This window comes from Eurosta solidaginis, chromosome 5 (assembly GCF_040869045.1).
Source record: "Eurosta solidaginis isolate ZX-2024a chromosome 5, ASM4086904v1, whole genome shotgun sequence".
NCBI lineage: Eukaryota > Metazoa > Arthropoda > Insecta > Diptera > Tephritidae > Eurosta > Eurosta solidaginis.
This window is the reverse complement of record NC_090323.1, coordinates 210,066,006-210,077,861: the sequence shown is the minus strand read 5'-3', so window position 1 is coordinate 210,077,861 and position 11,856 is coordinate 210,066,006. Positions and strand designations below refer to the sequence as shown.

Here is an 11,856-nt window from a genome sequence, read left to right as displayed (position 1 = left end):
CGAATAAAATAAGCTATATCTCTGCAAAAAAAGATTTATATCAATGGTATTTCATTTCCCACGTGGATTTATAACAATAAATAGGAAAAACTTCAAATTTAAAAAAATTGGCGTGGTACCGCCCTTTTACCACTAAGCAATTTTCTATGTTTCGGGAGCCATAACCCGCAGAAACATTAGTTCAGAATAGAACCATATGTATTGTAACACTATTAAGTACACAAAACAAACAACAACAGCATTTCAAGTGTACAGCTGGGTATGCAATGCCCGGTTACACCCGAACTTAAACTTCCTTACTTGTTTTCCCTTTTTCTTCTCTATTTTTCATTTGGGTATAAATGTGCTTTTGTATTTGTTGTTTACGCCGGTCACGAGATCCATAGTGCAGGCTACATTGGATATTGTCCACTTATATGTTATTTGATTAACAAAATTCGATATTATGAATGTTTTGAAGTAAAAATATAATACTTCTTTGATGCGTAAACATCTTTGCTTACGCTGAGAGGAAGCCGGGTATGTAAGGAAGGTTTGCGCGTACTATAAGAAAGAAAGGTATGGAAAGGACACGAAACGAAAGGATAGAAGAAGGAGAGGGAAGAAGAAAGGAAAGACTAGATTTCGCAGAAGAAACGAGGTGTTAACAGTTTGTTAACGATGACTTATCGGTTTGCTATCGACGGGTTATCGAGTAGATTTGGTTTGCTATAGGTGTGTTTTAGGCGAGTATTAGAAAGGTTATTGATATTATATCGTAGAGTTAGAAATTTGCTATCGATAAAAAAAGGTTATCAATGAATTATCGACTTTTTATCAAAAAGCTTTTGATTAAGTTTTGACTCCTTATCGTTCTGTTGTCGAAAATTTATTAAATTATTATAGAAATGTTATCGAATCTTTATAGAAAGTTTGTCGATATGTAATCAATTTCTAACCGATTTTTTATAGCGGTGTTCCCAAATCGTTATGGGCATGTGATCGATTTTTAATTGAAAAGTTATCGACTGTTTTCGAAAAATTTTTCGAATGTTATCGATTTGTCATACTAAATTTACCGATTTATTATCAAAAAATTTCAAATGTTCGTGGAAGAGTAGGCGATTTTTTTCGAAAATGTATCGATTGTTTATCAAACAAAAAAAAAAAGCATACCGATATAATATTGCATGGTTTATCTTCGGAGTATTACTGATATTTTATCATTTTTTCGAATGTTATCGATTTGTCATACTAAATTAATCGCATTATTTTCAAAAAATTCCAATTGCTCATCGAAGAGTGGGCGATTGTTTTAGAAAATGTATCGATTGTTTATGAAAAAAAAATACCTATATAATATTGCATTATTTTCGTAGCATTACCAATTTGGTATCAAAAAGTTATCGATTTAAAATTGGAGTATTGTCGACTTATCGTCGGAGTATTACTGATATTTTATCATAAAATGAACGATTTGTTATAGAAAATTTATCAGAAAATTACCAATTTTATATCTACTTGCTTTCGAAATGTTATCGATTTGTTATCGAATAATCATCGACTAGTTCTCAAAAAATATCGATTTGATATCAAAAAGTTTTAAATTTCTTATCGGAACGTAAACAATTTGTTATCAGCGTGTAATCGGTTTCTTATCGACCACTCAACCGTTTGTCATGATACCAATGAAACTTCCATGATACATCTGTAACAAGTCGATAAAAAAAACCGATAAAAGCCACTAATAAGGCCAATATTCGGCATTAAGAAAGCAATAACTCGACGATAATAATTCGCTTTCGATAAGAAGCAGATAATAAAAGATTTAATTGTCGGTGTCGTTTGTGTCGGATTAAAGTCCAACGAAGCTAAGGTTAGGCAAGTTTGCATCGGTTGTGCTATGACTTCAACCCCTTTGTGAGCTCAAGCTACATTAAAACTTTACGAGTTCATCTTTTGAAGATGAGTAACGAGACCTTAAACAATATCAATTATTAGCGACATAGGATATAGCTGTTCCTATAGTTTTTCTTCAAAGTCCCGTTAACGAATACGCAGGGTATATAACCAGGAAATATTCTCTTAGTTGGACTGAATGAATGGAAAAGAGCGACCGGGTTAGGCAGCCGCAAAGCGCGAAAAAGAGGAAGGTCGGTGGGTAAGTGATAGAGGGTGATAAAGGAGAACTTTGCGGGGGAAGGTGTAGGAGAGGAGTGTAAGTGGAAGAGAATGAAGTAAGGAAATAGAAAATGGGAAGAATGTCGTTCGCAATGCCTATTGCCGGTGAGTGGAAATTATTTTGACAAATAAAATAATAAACCCGATGGTTATAGGAACAAGAACTTGTACTGAAGCGTACAGAACTAATATCCGGCAAAGAACCGCCAACTGCCCAATTTAGTATTTTGTTGACGATACCAATGTCGGTTGCGAGTGGCGAGCGTAGCTTTTCGAAACTGAAATTAATCAAATCGGTCATGACTCAAGAAAGGCTTGTCGGTTTAGCATTGCTATCAATAGAGCAGGAAATTGCGCAAAAATTAGATTTAAGTAAAATTGTATCAATTCTCTCTGACCCTGCAATCAAACCAACTAGTTGTATACTAGAAGAATACTAGTTTGCCAAAAATCTCAACTAGTATGATTTCTGTCTTTTTTCCGTATTACCAACTCGTATTTTTAACACGGCGATGTCCTACGAAATATCAATTGCCAGCCTCTGCATCAGCATCATACCAATTGACAAACTAGTCATTATATACACCAACATCATACCAGATGACATACTAGTCACCATCAGACTCATACCAATGGACATACTAGTCAATCTATTCAACATCAACATACCAGTTGGCATGCTACTCAGTCTATGCATCAATGTAATAACTGTTGACATACTAGTCGATATTTGCATCAGCATCCTACTATTTAATATACTAGTCTCAGTTGGGTTGAAAAATTACTTGAAAATTGATAAATTAGCTCAAATTTATGTTATTCATTATATTTCATATATATAAAAGGTATATATATATATACATATGTATATAACTTTAAAATTTATCACTTCAATACATTATACTTTGGAATAAATTTTAATAAAATTACGTACATATATAAGAAAACTAAAAAGTAACGGAATAACACACGAATGTGACGCAATCTCAAGACGCAGGGCTAAGTTTATGGGTTCACCATGGCCAGAACATTTCCACATTAAATCCCTCAAGCAAAGAGAACTGCTAGGGTTCATGATGGAAGTGAGGTGCTGACCAAAGCTCGCAGTGCAATCCTCAATAAATTATCTATCTATCTAACGGAGAAGGGACGAACCAGTAGTGGTTGACTATAAAAACTGGCCAAGCTGCACTAGCGCCGTCCTGTTATGAGTGTTAATGGAGTTCAGAATGGTGGTAGTGATATGCACTTTACGGAAGTCATGCTTATGGCTCGATAACCGAACAATTTCATTTAATTGAGGGAATCATAACGGCTTTAAACGTTTTCGTTACTGACTAAAGGGATAATATCGGTAGATACTGGCTAGGTTTCCGGTCTTTCTCTGTTATTCTGGAAAGGCATAGGCTTTTAACGACAAGTAGAAAAAATGTCCTAGGCTACTGATGCCCTCATGGCACAAGTGTTTTGGCATCGGTATAGGTCTTCCGTCTGGTATTATTGATATGGACAACATGGCCTTTTCAATAACTTCTTTAACCTCTGTTAAGGTAACGTTGAGGGTTGACTCGTCATGCTTGTGTTTATGTGCCCGTTGATTTGGACGATATCTAGCATTGTCAACTGAAGTATGTATTGCAAATTGGCTACAGAAAGCACTCGCGCATTTCCTCGAGCCGACAGACGAAATTCTAGTCAAATGAATTATTTAAATACTAACTAGTATTAAGAACACCAAAATATTATACCCAATGCACCATTCTAAGACTGACCAGTACGAATAAACCTACAAAATTCTAGTCAATGAACTAGAATGTTTGCTGACTACTTTGGCTTTTGACTGCAGGGGAGTTGAAGGCGCGGAAAATGAAGTTTTAGTAAACTCTAAGATAATTAAAAATACTTTTGTGTGTTACATTGTCGTTCTTTTGTTGAAAAAAAATGTATTTAATATGCAAAAGAAATATTTTTTTTTGTTTTATTGACACTAAGTTTGAATTTCTGATATCCAATTTCTTTCTATAAATACGGGAGAAAGGGCCGCAAATAATAACTCACCTAGGGCCCGAAATTCTCTTGTGCCGGCCCTGGAGAGGGAGTATAATTAGAGGATTGAGAAGAAATATAAAAGAAAGAATAAGAGAAACGTAAAAACTACAACATTCGCTTGGATAATACTCGGTTGCGCCCTTAGGCCCATAAATATATTAGAAATCGATATTAGAGAAAAATTGTAAAGCTTACAAACGGCGATGGTCTCTAAGAGACCAATTGTAAATCGAGCAATGGGACATTCATATGGCTGAGTAGTTAAGGCCTCTGCCTTTGTACTGATATGAATGTTAGAGATTCGAGTTCAATGCTCAGCTCTCGAAAAGCTAGTTGATGAAGAAGTGAAATTGAGAAACATGTCCTAGTAACCATCGCCGTTTGTAAACTTAAAAATTTTCTCTATGAGAAAAGCTCGCTAATTAAATACATATAATCATAGTAAAGATCGCTATATGCGCTCTAGCCTTGTCCCTTGTTGCATCTTAGATGTGAAAGAAATGAAGCTGCCACAGTGCTCACTGCGATCCAGTTACTTTCTTATTAATTAGTTAGCGATAAAGACATTCCGTTAAGGTTTTGCGGGTTGATATCGCTGTTGATGGCCCTTGTGGCTGAGAAGCTTTATAGTGAACTGTACATCTCCTTGAAGCGCCAATTCCGTTAGTAGTTGTTCACAACATATGTGGAGTTATCTTCTTTTACGTGGGATACTCCCCCTGTGGGCTAGGGGCTAGAATATGCCCACGATAGGTATACCTGTCGTAAAAGGCGACCATGACTAACCAATCCATGAGTTATTTTACTTGAAAGAGAGCAGGGTGGACGCTGGTTCCACCCTGTGGGACCCTAGACATGGTCTTTATAAAAACTGCTACCGCGGGAGCAGGAAAAGCCAGTTGTAGCCTGATGTACTGCATCGTTTGATGTTTGTATTCCGGTCTCATCTCCTGTCCTGAGATGGCCCCCTTGTGGGAGCATCGCGTTGGCTGTGGTTTCAAATAAGAGTTCACTTTACGACACGCTCTGAGTAGACTTGTTTTCCACCCAAGGGAATTCGGTCTCTTGCTTGTCATAGTATACTCAATTTCATTGAAAAAATTACCCTGAGGGGCAGGCGAAAGAGTTGGCCACATCCCATAATTGTGTCAACCGGAAGCTAAACTGTTGAGAGATAGTGAAACGTATTTCTATCGTCAGCCGAAAACAGTCAATAATTGTACGAGTAGGCCGGTGTTGATCTTTTCTTTTGACATGTTTGAAGCTGATTTAGACTGCGTTGCGAATAGGAGGCGTTCGCAGAATGGATGGCCACATCCAAAAAATGTGGTAGATTTGACATTCTCAGATCACTGCAGTGTGGCGAACTGCTATTGCAAAGATATTGCTGAGGCGGGAAAGCCCCCAACACAGGTCTATGGTTGGAAGAGGTTGTGGATAAATGGAGCGTAATTTTGATGAATAAAGAGGAAGTTTATACAAGAAGCGAGTTTATTGGAGTTGTGTACCACAGTAGCAAATAGTGATGAATATGTGGGCACGTGTAAGTAGCAAATAATGCAGATCAAAGTTGCAAATAGAACTGAATAAAACATTTGGCTGGGTTCAGTTGCAACATGATCTTAAACGCACAAGTACCTGTGACTAACGAGATGTGTCATGACGCGCAAGTGGTTTAGTACCATGTTTAGTGAAAATGTATCTTGCGAGTGTTTGTGTCGTAAGTACTTGTGAGCATCACTGTCTGTTGTCCAAACAACAGATATTTTTATTCACAAGGAATTATATGACGCTCTCACTCCATGGAACATTTAAGTAGCTATTCATGCTTAAGGAGAGACACTTGCGTCGATAGGTCATAACAAGATGGTGCATATCGTTGGAGGGAGGTGCCGCCTTCAAGCAATGTTTGAACGAAACCAGCTCCGTCGTCAACAATGTATTATACATCGTTGTGACACTGCAGGACAGAAAAGGTTAGTCACATCCCTAAATTACGACAAAAACAAAAATCTCAATCTCATTGACTCGTTAATCAGATGTCGAAATTTCAAAATCAATGAAAGAGGGACTCTGAGGCAAGCACGGAACTCGAGGTGGAGTTGCAGTGCAACCGGGTGCCATTAACCCGAAATTGAAGGGGAGGGTGGATAGTCCTCCCCGGCCAAACCAAGGCTGGTCGACTTGAATGCCTAGCTCACCGATTGGTACCAACTTGTTGGGCCGAAGATCAACGGACATTGATCCGTGTTTTGACACCTTGGAATTAGGTTTTCGAAAACAGATATCCACGTTAAAACACTCATTGACTGTACTTGGGATACTTGCTTATTACTTCTTCAGCGGCCTTTATTGATGGGCGTTAAATGCTAGCAACCGTTCCTTCTTTATGTATGTACGTAGGTCCACGTGACCACTAGAAAAAACTTGATTACTTTTCATTTACCTGGTGGTCTTTTGCATTTATTTCTATTTTTCTCTGATAACCAATTAATTTTATAAAATTTTTTCATAAAGACGTGGATCTGCGGTGGAAGGCGGCTTCCATTTGTTAACCTTATTCAAAATTTTAACAACCATTCAAGACTCTATAAAATCGCCTTGTGGGCATTCCGCCTCAACCTCTGACTTAAGAATCATTCCCTCTTTTACAGCGTGAGGTCAACGACACCAACTTTGACTGAAAAAGTGTAAGACTTTAGCGAAATATGTATGAGTTGAGGTTTTGTCAATCAGTTGGTTTGATAGCTGCACTGTCTTTTGTCTAGTTTAATTAGATGTAACCATATTTTTCGCTAGGTAAATTTATATGATAATACTTTCTGGGCTGGATCATTTTTATCTATTTGAATCCTTTAGACTCTATGCTGAAGCGGCGCAATGGTTTTTGGGAAAATTTCTTTTATGCAATATATATATGTATAGTCATCTATTTGAGTAAGGAGGGCAACGAACGAGCTCGCCAAAAGTCTAACAAAACTGAGACATCCCCTCTTTATGAAGCTCAAATTGAGAAAAGTAATAAAGTCCGCTGGGCGATTAATGAAAAAATATGGGTGTGTGGCTCTATGGTGGAGTTCTAAGCCTGAGCAGCACAGCGCAGTTGGTTGAACCAGCATTGGCAATTTATTTGTCGGACAAACTACAAAACTCCTCAACACATGGTGAGAGCATTGCCATTGATCGTTCTCGCCCTAAAAAACAGCATAGTTTTGTGGGGGTGTGAGTCACGGAGTATAATACTACTTTTATCCCTAAGTAAACATACGGGAAAATGGGTGTATATGTATAGGTAATTTTATGGGCGACGACATAGGCCGATTTGATAAAAATACCCTGAAATGTATAGGCATTGTCGCTGCAGGCGATAAAGATAATTTCTCAGAAGGTTTTGTCAGAAACATTGTATTCGGAGGTCATATCTCATGGATCAATGAAGTTAGGCATCTATAATAATTTAAGCGGCCGATTAAATTTGGATTTTTGCCTGTACACCCATTGGAATTCCATTTAAAGAGTAAATGGAAGCTTTTTCAGAAAAAATTTCGTGATGGTGTTCTCAATTCAGATTTGTTCGAATCAAATTCGAATCGTTTTTGAGTCATTAATTATTTTACAATTAAGATTATCTGGGTCCCGTGCCATAGTGATATCCCGAGTAACAGTCAAGTGGAGCTCTTAGCCCGCATCGATACAACTGAAGCTGATGAAGTTGCCTGTAGGGATTTCTCTAGTCAGCTCAGCAAACGTTGGGCGGACACCACGTCTTGCAGAGTAGTAAGATCTTTCTGGCCGAAAGTGGATGGCAGGAGGTCTGCTGAAATAATTGGGTTCACTAAGGCTCACCTATCAATGGTCATTGGGGTTCTCACATGGTACTGTCCCATGGGTATCCATGCGGTACGCCTCAATATACTGGAAACTCCATCCTGCTGCATCTGTATGGAGGATGATGAGGTGGAATCACCAAATCACTTTATGCTTGATTGCCCAGATTTTGCCAGAATAGGAGAAAGTACTTCGGTCGTTGAGATCGGTATCATTCGGAGCTTTATCGTTGCTACGCAACGATTCTCTAAGTAGCTATATCTACGTTACCGTTATTTTATTGCATGTGGTATCACAACGGATCTTCATGTTGTCCAAGTGAGCTCCCCTTATTAGGGCAGTTACCATCTTACCTAGCCTAACCTTGAGTCGCTAACGTTGGACTCGGTGTCATTCCTACGGTCAAGAGGTTAGGGTGCTAAACTCGCAGTCGATCGATCATTGGTTCGGTCATTGGACCTACGATGTTTCGCTACAAACTAAGGCCAAGGGTACCAACACCATAGTTTATGGTACTGGTAAAACAGTGTCTATTAGAAGATTTTTGCCAGGAGGTATAAGCGGCTGTATTTGAACGATCCTTTTCGAAACCGGATCGCCTCGAGAATTAATGGTACCCCTATCTGTGATAGGGACGCTACTGGATGGCCTTTCTTCCCCATATTTATTAATAGACTGCTCATCACGACATGTCGGGTACGTGATCGCGCAATCAAAATGGATTACGATAAAATATAGAAGGCAGGGAGGTTTATATGGCTACAAGCGAAGAGTCAGGCTGAAGAACAATTGTAGCAAAAAGTCTTTAAGCTCAGTGTGAAAGCGACAGGCAAGGGTGAGCAGAGTCAAAGAGTGGAGAGGGATACGAAGTACAGAGCGTAAAATTGTACTCTCAAAGTGTAGGATAACATTCAATTTTCCCGCCCTTGGGTGCCTTGGTCGATACCACCGACCGGAAGTGCGAGCACTTGACCCGACCCCGCAATTAGTAAACAAAGGTAAAATGCAGTTCATAAAAAAATCTTTGACACGTAAATCCCTCCACTTTTCAGCCAGGAGGAAGAAGCTATGAGCGAAATGATTAAAGATCATACACTGAAAGGATAAACCGACTTGTAAGGGGCAAAAAGCCGGCCAAAAGAGGTAACGCTGACACTGACTGTCCTCAAGAGGTTCAATGTCGTAACAAAGTAGCGCTTAGTCGCCACCTGTAACTCCAGACAGTTCCAACAACAAATTCCACTGGAATTCGGTATTTTCAGCCTATATTTACTGTTGCTGATCGGGATCACTCGCATTCCGACAGCATTAATATAACAATAAAATTATATGATGTGTAACCAAAATAAGGTCAAACAAAAGTTGGAGCAGGGGGGATTGGAAACACGTCCTTTTCAACCTCCCAATATATTTTGCGCTGTGCTGATCGGAATCTTCATGCGTTCCGACAGCGTCTTTACTAAACAAAATAGAGGGGAGATTGGGTACACTTCAATTTCCAACATCCAAAGACATGTTTAGCTGTGTTGATCGGAGACCAATACATTCCGACAGCTTAAAATACAAACATAATTGAAAAATATAAGTTCCAAATTTTGTTGCCTTAAGCTGGGAGCCCTGGAGGATTGGAAACGCGTCCTTTCCAACCTTCCTTAAATGACTGGCTCCCAGACTCGTCCGTTTGTTACGCCAGTAAATATGCTGATCGGAATCACATGGCATTCCAACAGCATATTCAATAGAAATAAATAATATAATAATGAATTGTACTTAGTAGTTTAAGTTTTAGGCCTAAACAGCCGTAATAATAAATAAATTAAATTAAATTAAATTCCCTTTTTGTAGTGCAGATCATAAAAGGGGATATTATCAGCATTATGGTAATAATGTTGCAACACAAACGCGATTATTCGCTTCTATCCCTCAATTCTGCGGGGTATAACACTGGCGTGAAGCTGACGAGATGCAGCAATATCTCGCTTTGATTTGGGCACATTTTGTATTTATCTGCGCTTCCCATAATTACAACCATAGCACATTAGAAGTGGATGAGCGTGAGAATGGACCTGGAAAGCCTTAAACTAAGAAGGCAAGAGAAGGACGTACATGTAACTGGGAAGGTGTGGTCGTTGTACGAAGAGCTCAGTGATGTAGCGAGTTTCTACAAGTAACCCTTCAGCACATTAAGGTAGCAAACAACGTCAATATTTGTATTTATTTTGCCTATTACTTTCCATTCCGACTGCTCAGAGGCCAATCTTTTCAAAACGATAAAGTGTAGCCGAAATCGAAATTCAGAAAATCAATCCATTTCGAATCTGAATAAGTTGGTCAGAACCAATATTGAGAGCAGACCAATTGATACCAACTTAAAACAGACTACCTCGCTAAATGTAATGAGCAACTTAAGAAGTAAAATAATCACGGAAAAATAAAACAGCAGATATTTTGTGAAAGTTTAATTTAATTTTGATTCCACTCAGTTCCTTATAGTGAATTTATTTTTTCAACACAGCGACAGCAGGCGCTGGTGCAGCGAACAAGGGAGCAGCAGCATATGCAGCTGGATAAGCAGCAGAGTGGGCGATGGAATGAGCTGAGTAACTGCTGGCATGTGGTGCAATGTAAGGTGCATAGCCGACGGTGTAAGCAGCAACTGGAGCAGTGTAAGCAGCAGCTGTAGGAGCGGTGTAAGCAGCGGCGACCGGAGCAAAGGCAGCAGGAGCAGCCAGTGCACCAGGCTTTGGAGCAGCAAAAGCCACAGCGAAGAGGGCAAGGAAACAGATAGCGAGCTATAGAAATGAGAAAGTAAATATTGTAAAGTTTTGCTTAATCAATCTTATACAGATTTCTTGACTCACCAATTTGAACATTTTGGTTGTTTTTTGAGTTGTGTGCTTGAAGACTGGACTGCTTTACTATTGAAGGTGTTTGCGAACTATGATGTCAATTGTCGATGTAACTTCAGATTTTATACAAAACGGATAGTTGCAATAAACCGATGGCAATGTCCTAAGTGATTTCAATATTTTTACTGTACATAGGGCATTCACACTTTAATCTTGCACTATTAAGTAAGGTATAAATCACCAAAAACAACATATGAATAGCCAGCTAATTTTGTTGTAGCCTCTGTACGTGCGGTCACGGTTTTCGTATGCTTTTCACACTTAGTAAAATTTATTTAAATAAAGTAGACTATATGTTTTTGGTTGAAACCTATGTTTGTACATTTAGTGGTGATGTGCATTTCGTATTATTTAAGTAACTGAGTGTGTTTAGTCCGGTTCATAGTGCATATAGGTATTTGAATAGGATACGTTTTCTGGCGGTCGCAATGGTGTTGTGGTAGTGTGCTCCGCCTACCATATCAAAGAACCCAAAGGTCGCCCCTCGGTGGTGTTTGGCAATCACTCCGAATGTTTTTCTGCCATGAAAATCTCTCAGTGGAAACTCGTCTGTCTTGCAAATGCCGTTCGAAGTCGGCATTAAACAAGTTGGTCCTGTCTCGCCAATCTGAATGAAAAATTTAAAAGGAGCACGACGATATATGGCATGCCCATTTTAAATCAATCAAGCATCATAACTTGGAAACTTATAATGCTTTGTACACTTGACGCTTAGCTATTTGAAACAATGGTTATTTAAGGGTAGTACTCTGGCTGTATGATATGTGTTAAGCCGATAGTAAGGTATTCCTAATGGAGGTTCCCGTAATTGATGGTGCGGTGAATGATATTCTGTCAGGTGCTCTAACTGTAGTGATTTTCAACATTTGTCAGATAAAAAGTGGCAATCGAACGTTAGTCCCAACTACTA

At 38.8% G+C, this 11,856-nt stretch overlaps 1 protein-coding gene across 1 annotated transcript; it reads right to left on the bottom strand.

The window, feature by feature from the left end:
• Nucleotides 1-10,535: 10,535 nt before the first annotated feature.
• On the bottom strand, nt 10,536-10,969 carry LOC137233549 (neuropeptide-like 4). Its single transcript, XM_067756640.1, has 2 exons — nt 10,899-10,969; nt 10,536-10,829 (listed from the first exon to the last, which is right to left on the bottom strand). The coding sequence occupies exons 1-2, from the start codon at nt 10,908-10,910 to the stop codon at nt 10,536-10,538; spliced, it is 306 nt and encodes a 101-aa protein (XP_067612741.1). The 5' UTR covers nt 10,911-10,969.
• Nucleotides 10,970-11,856: the final 887 nt, after the last annotated feature.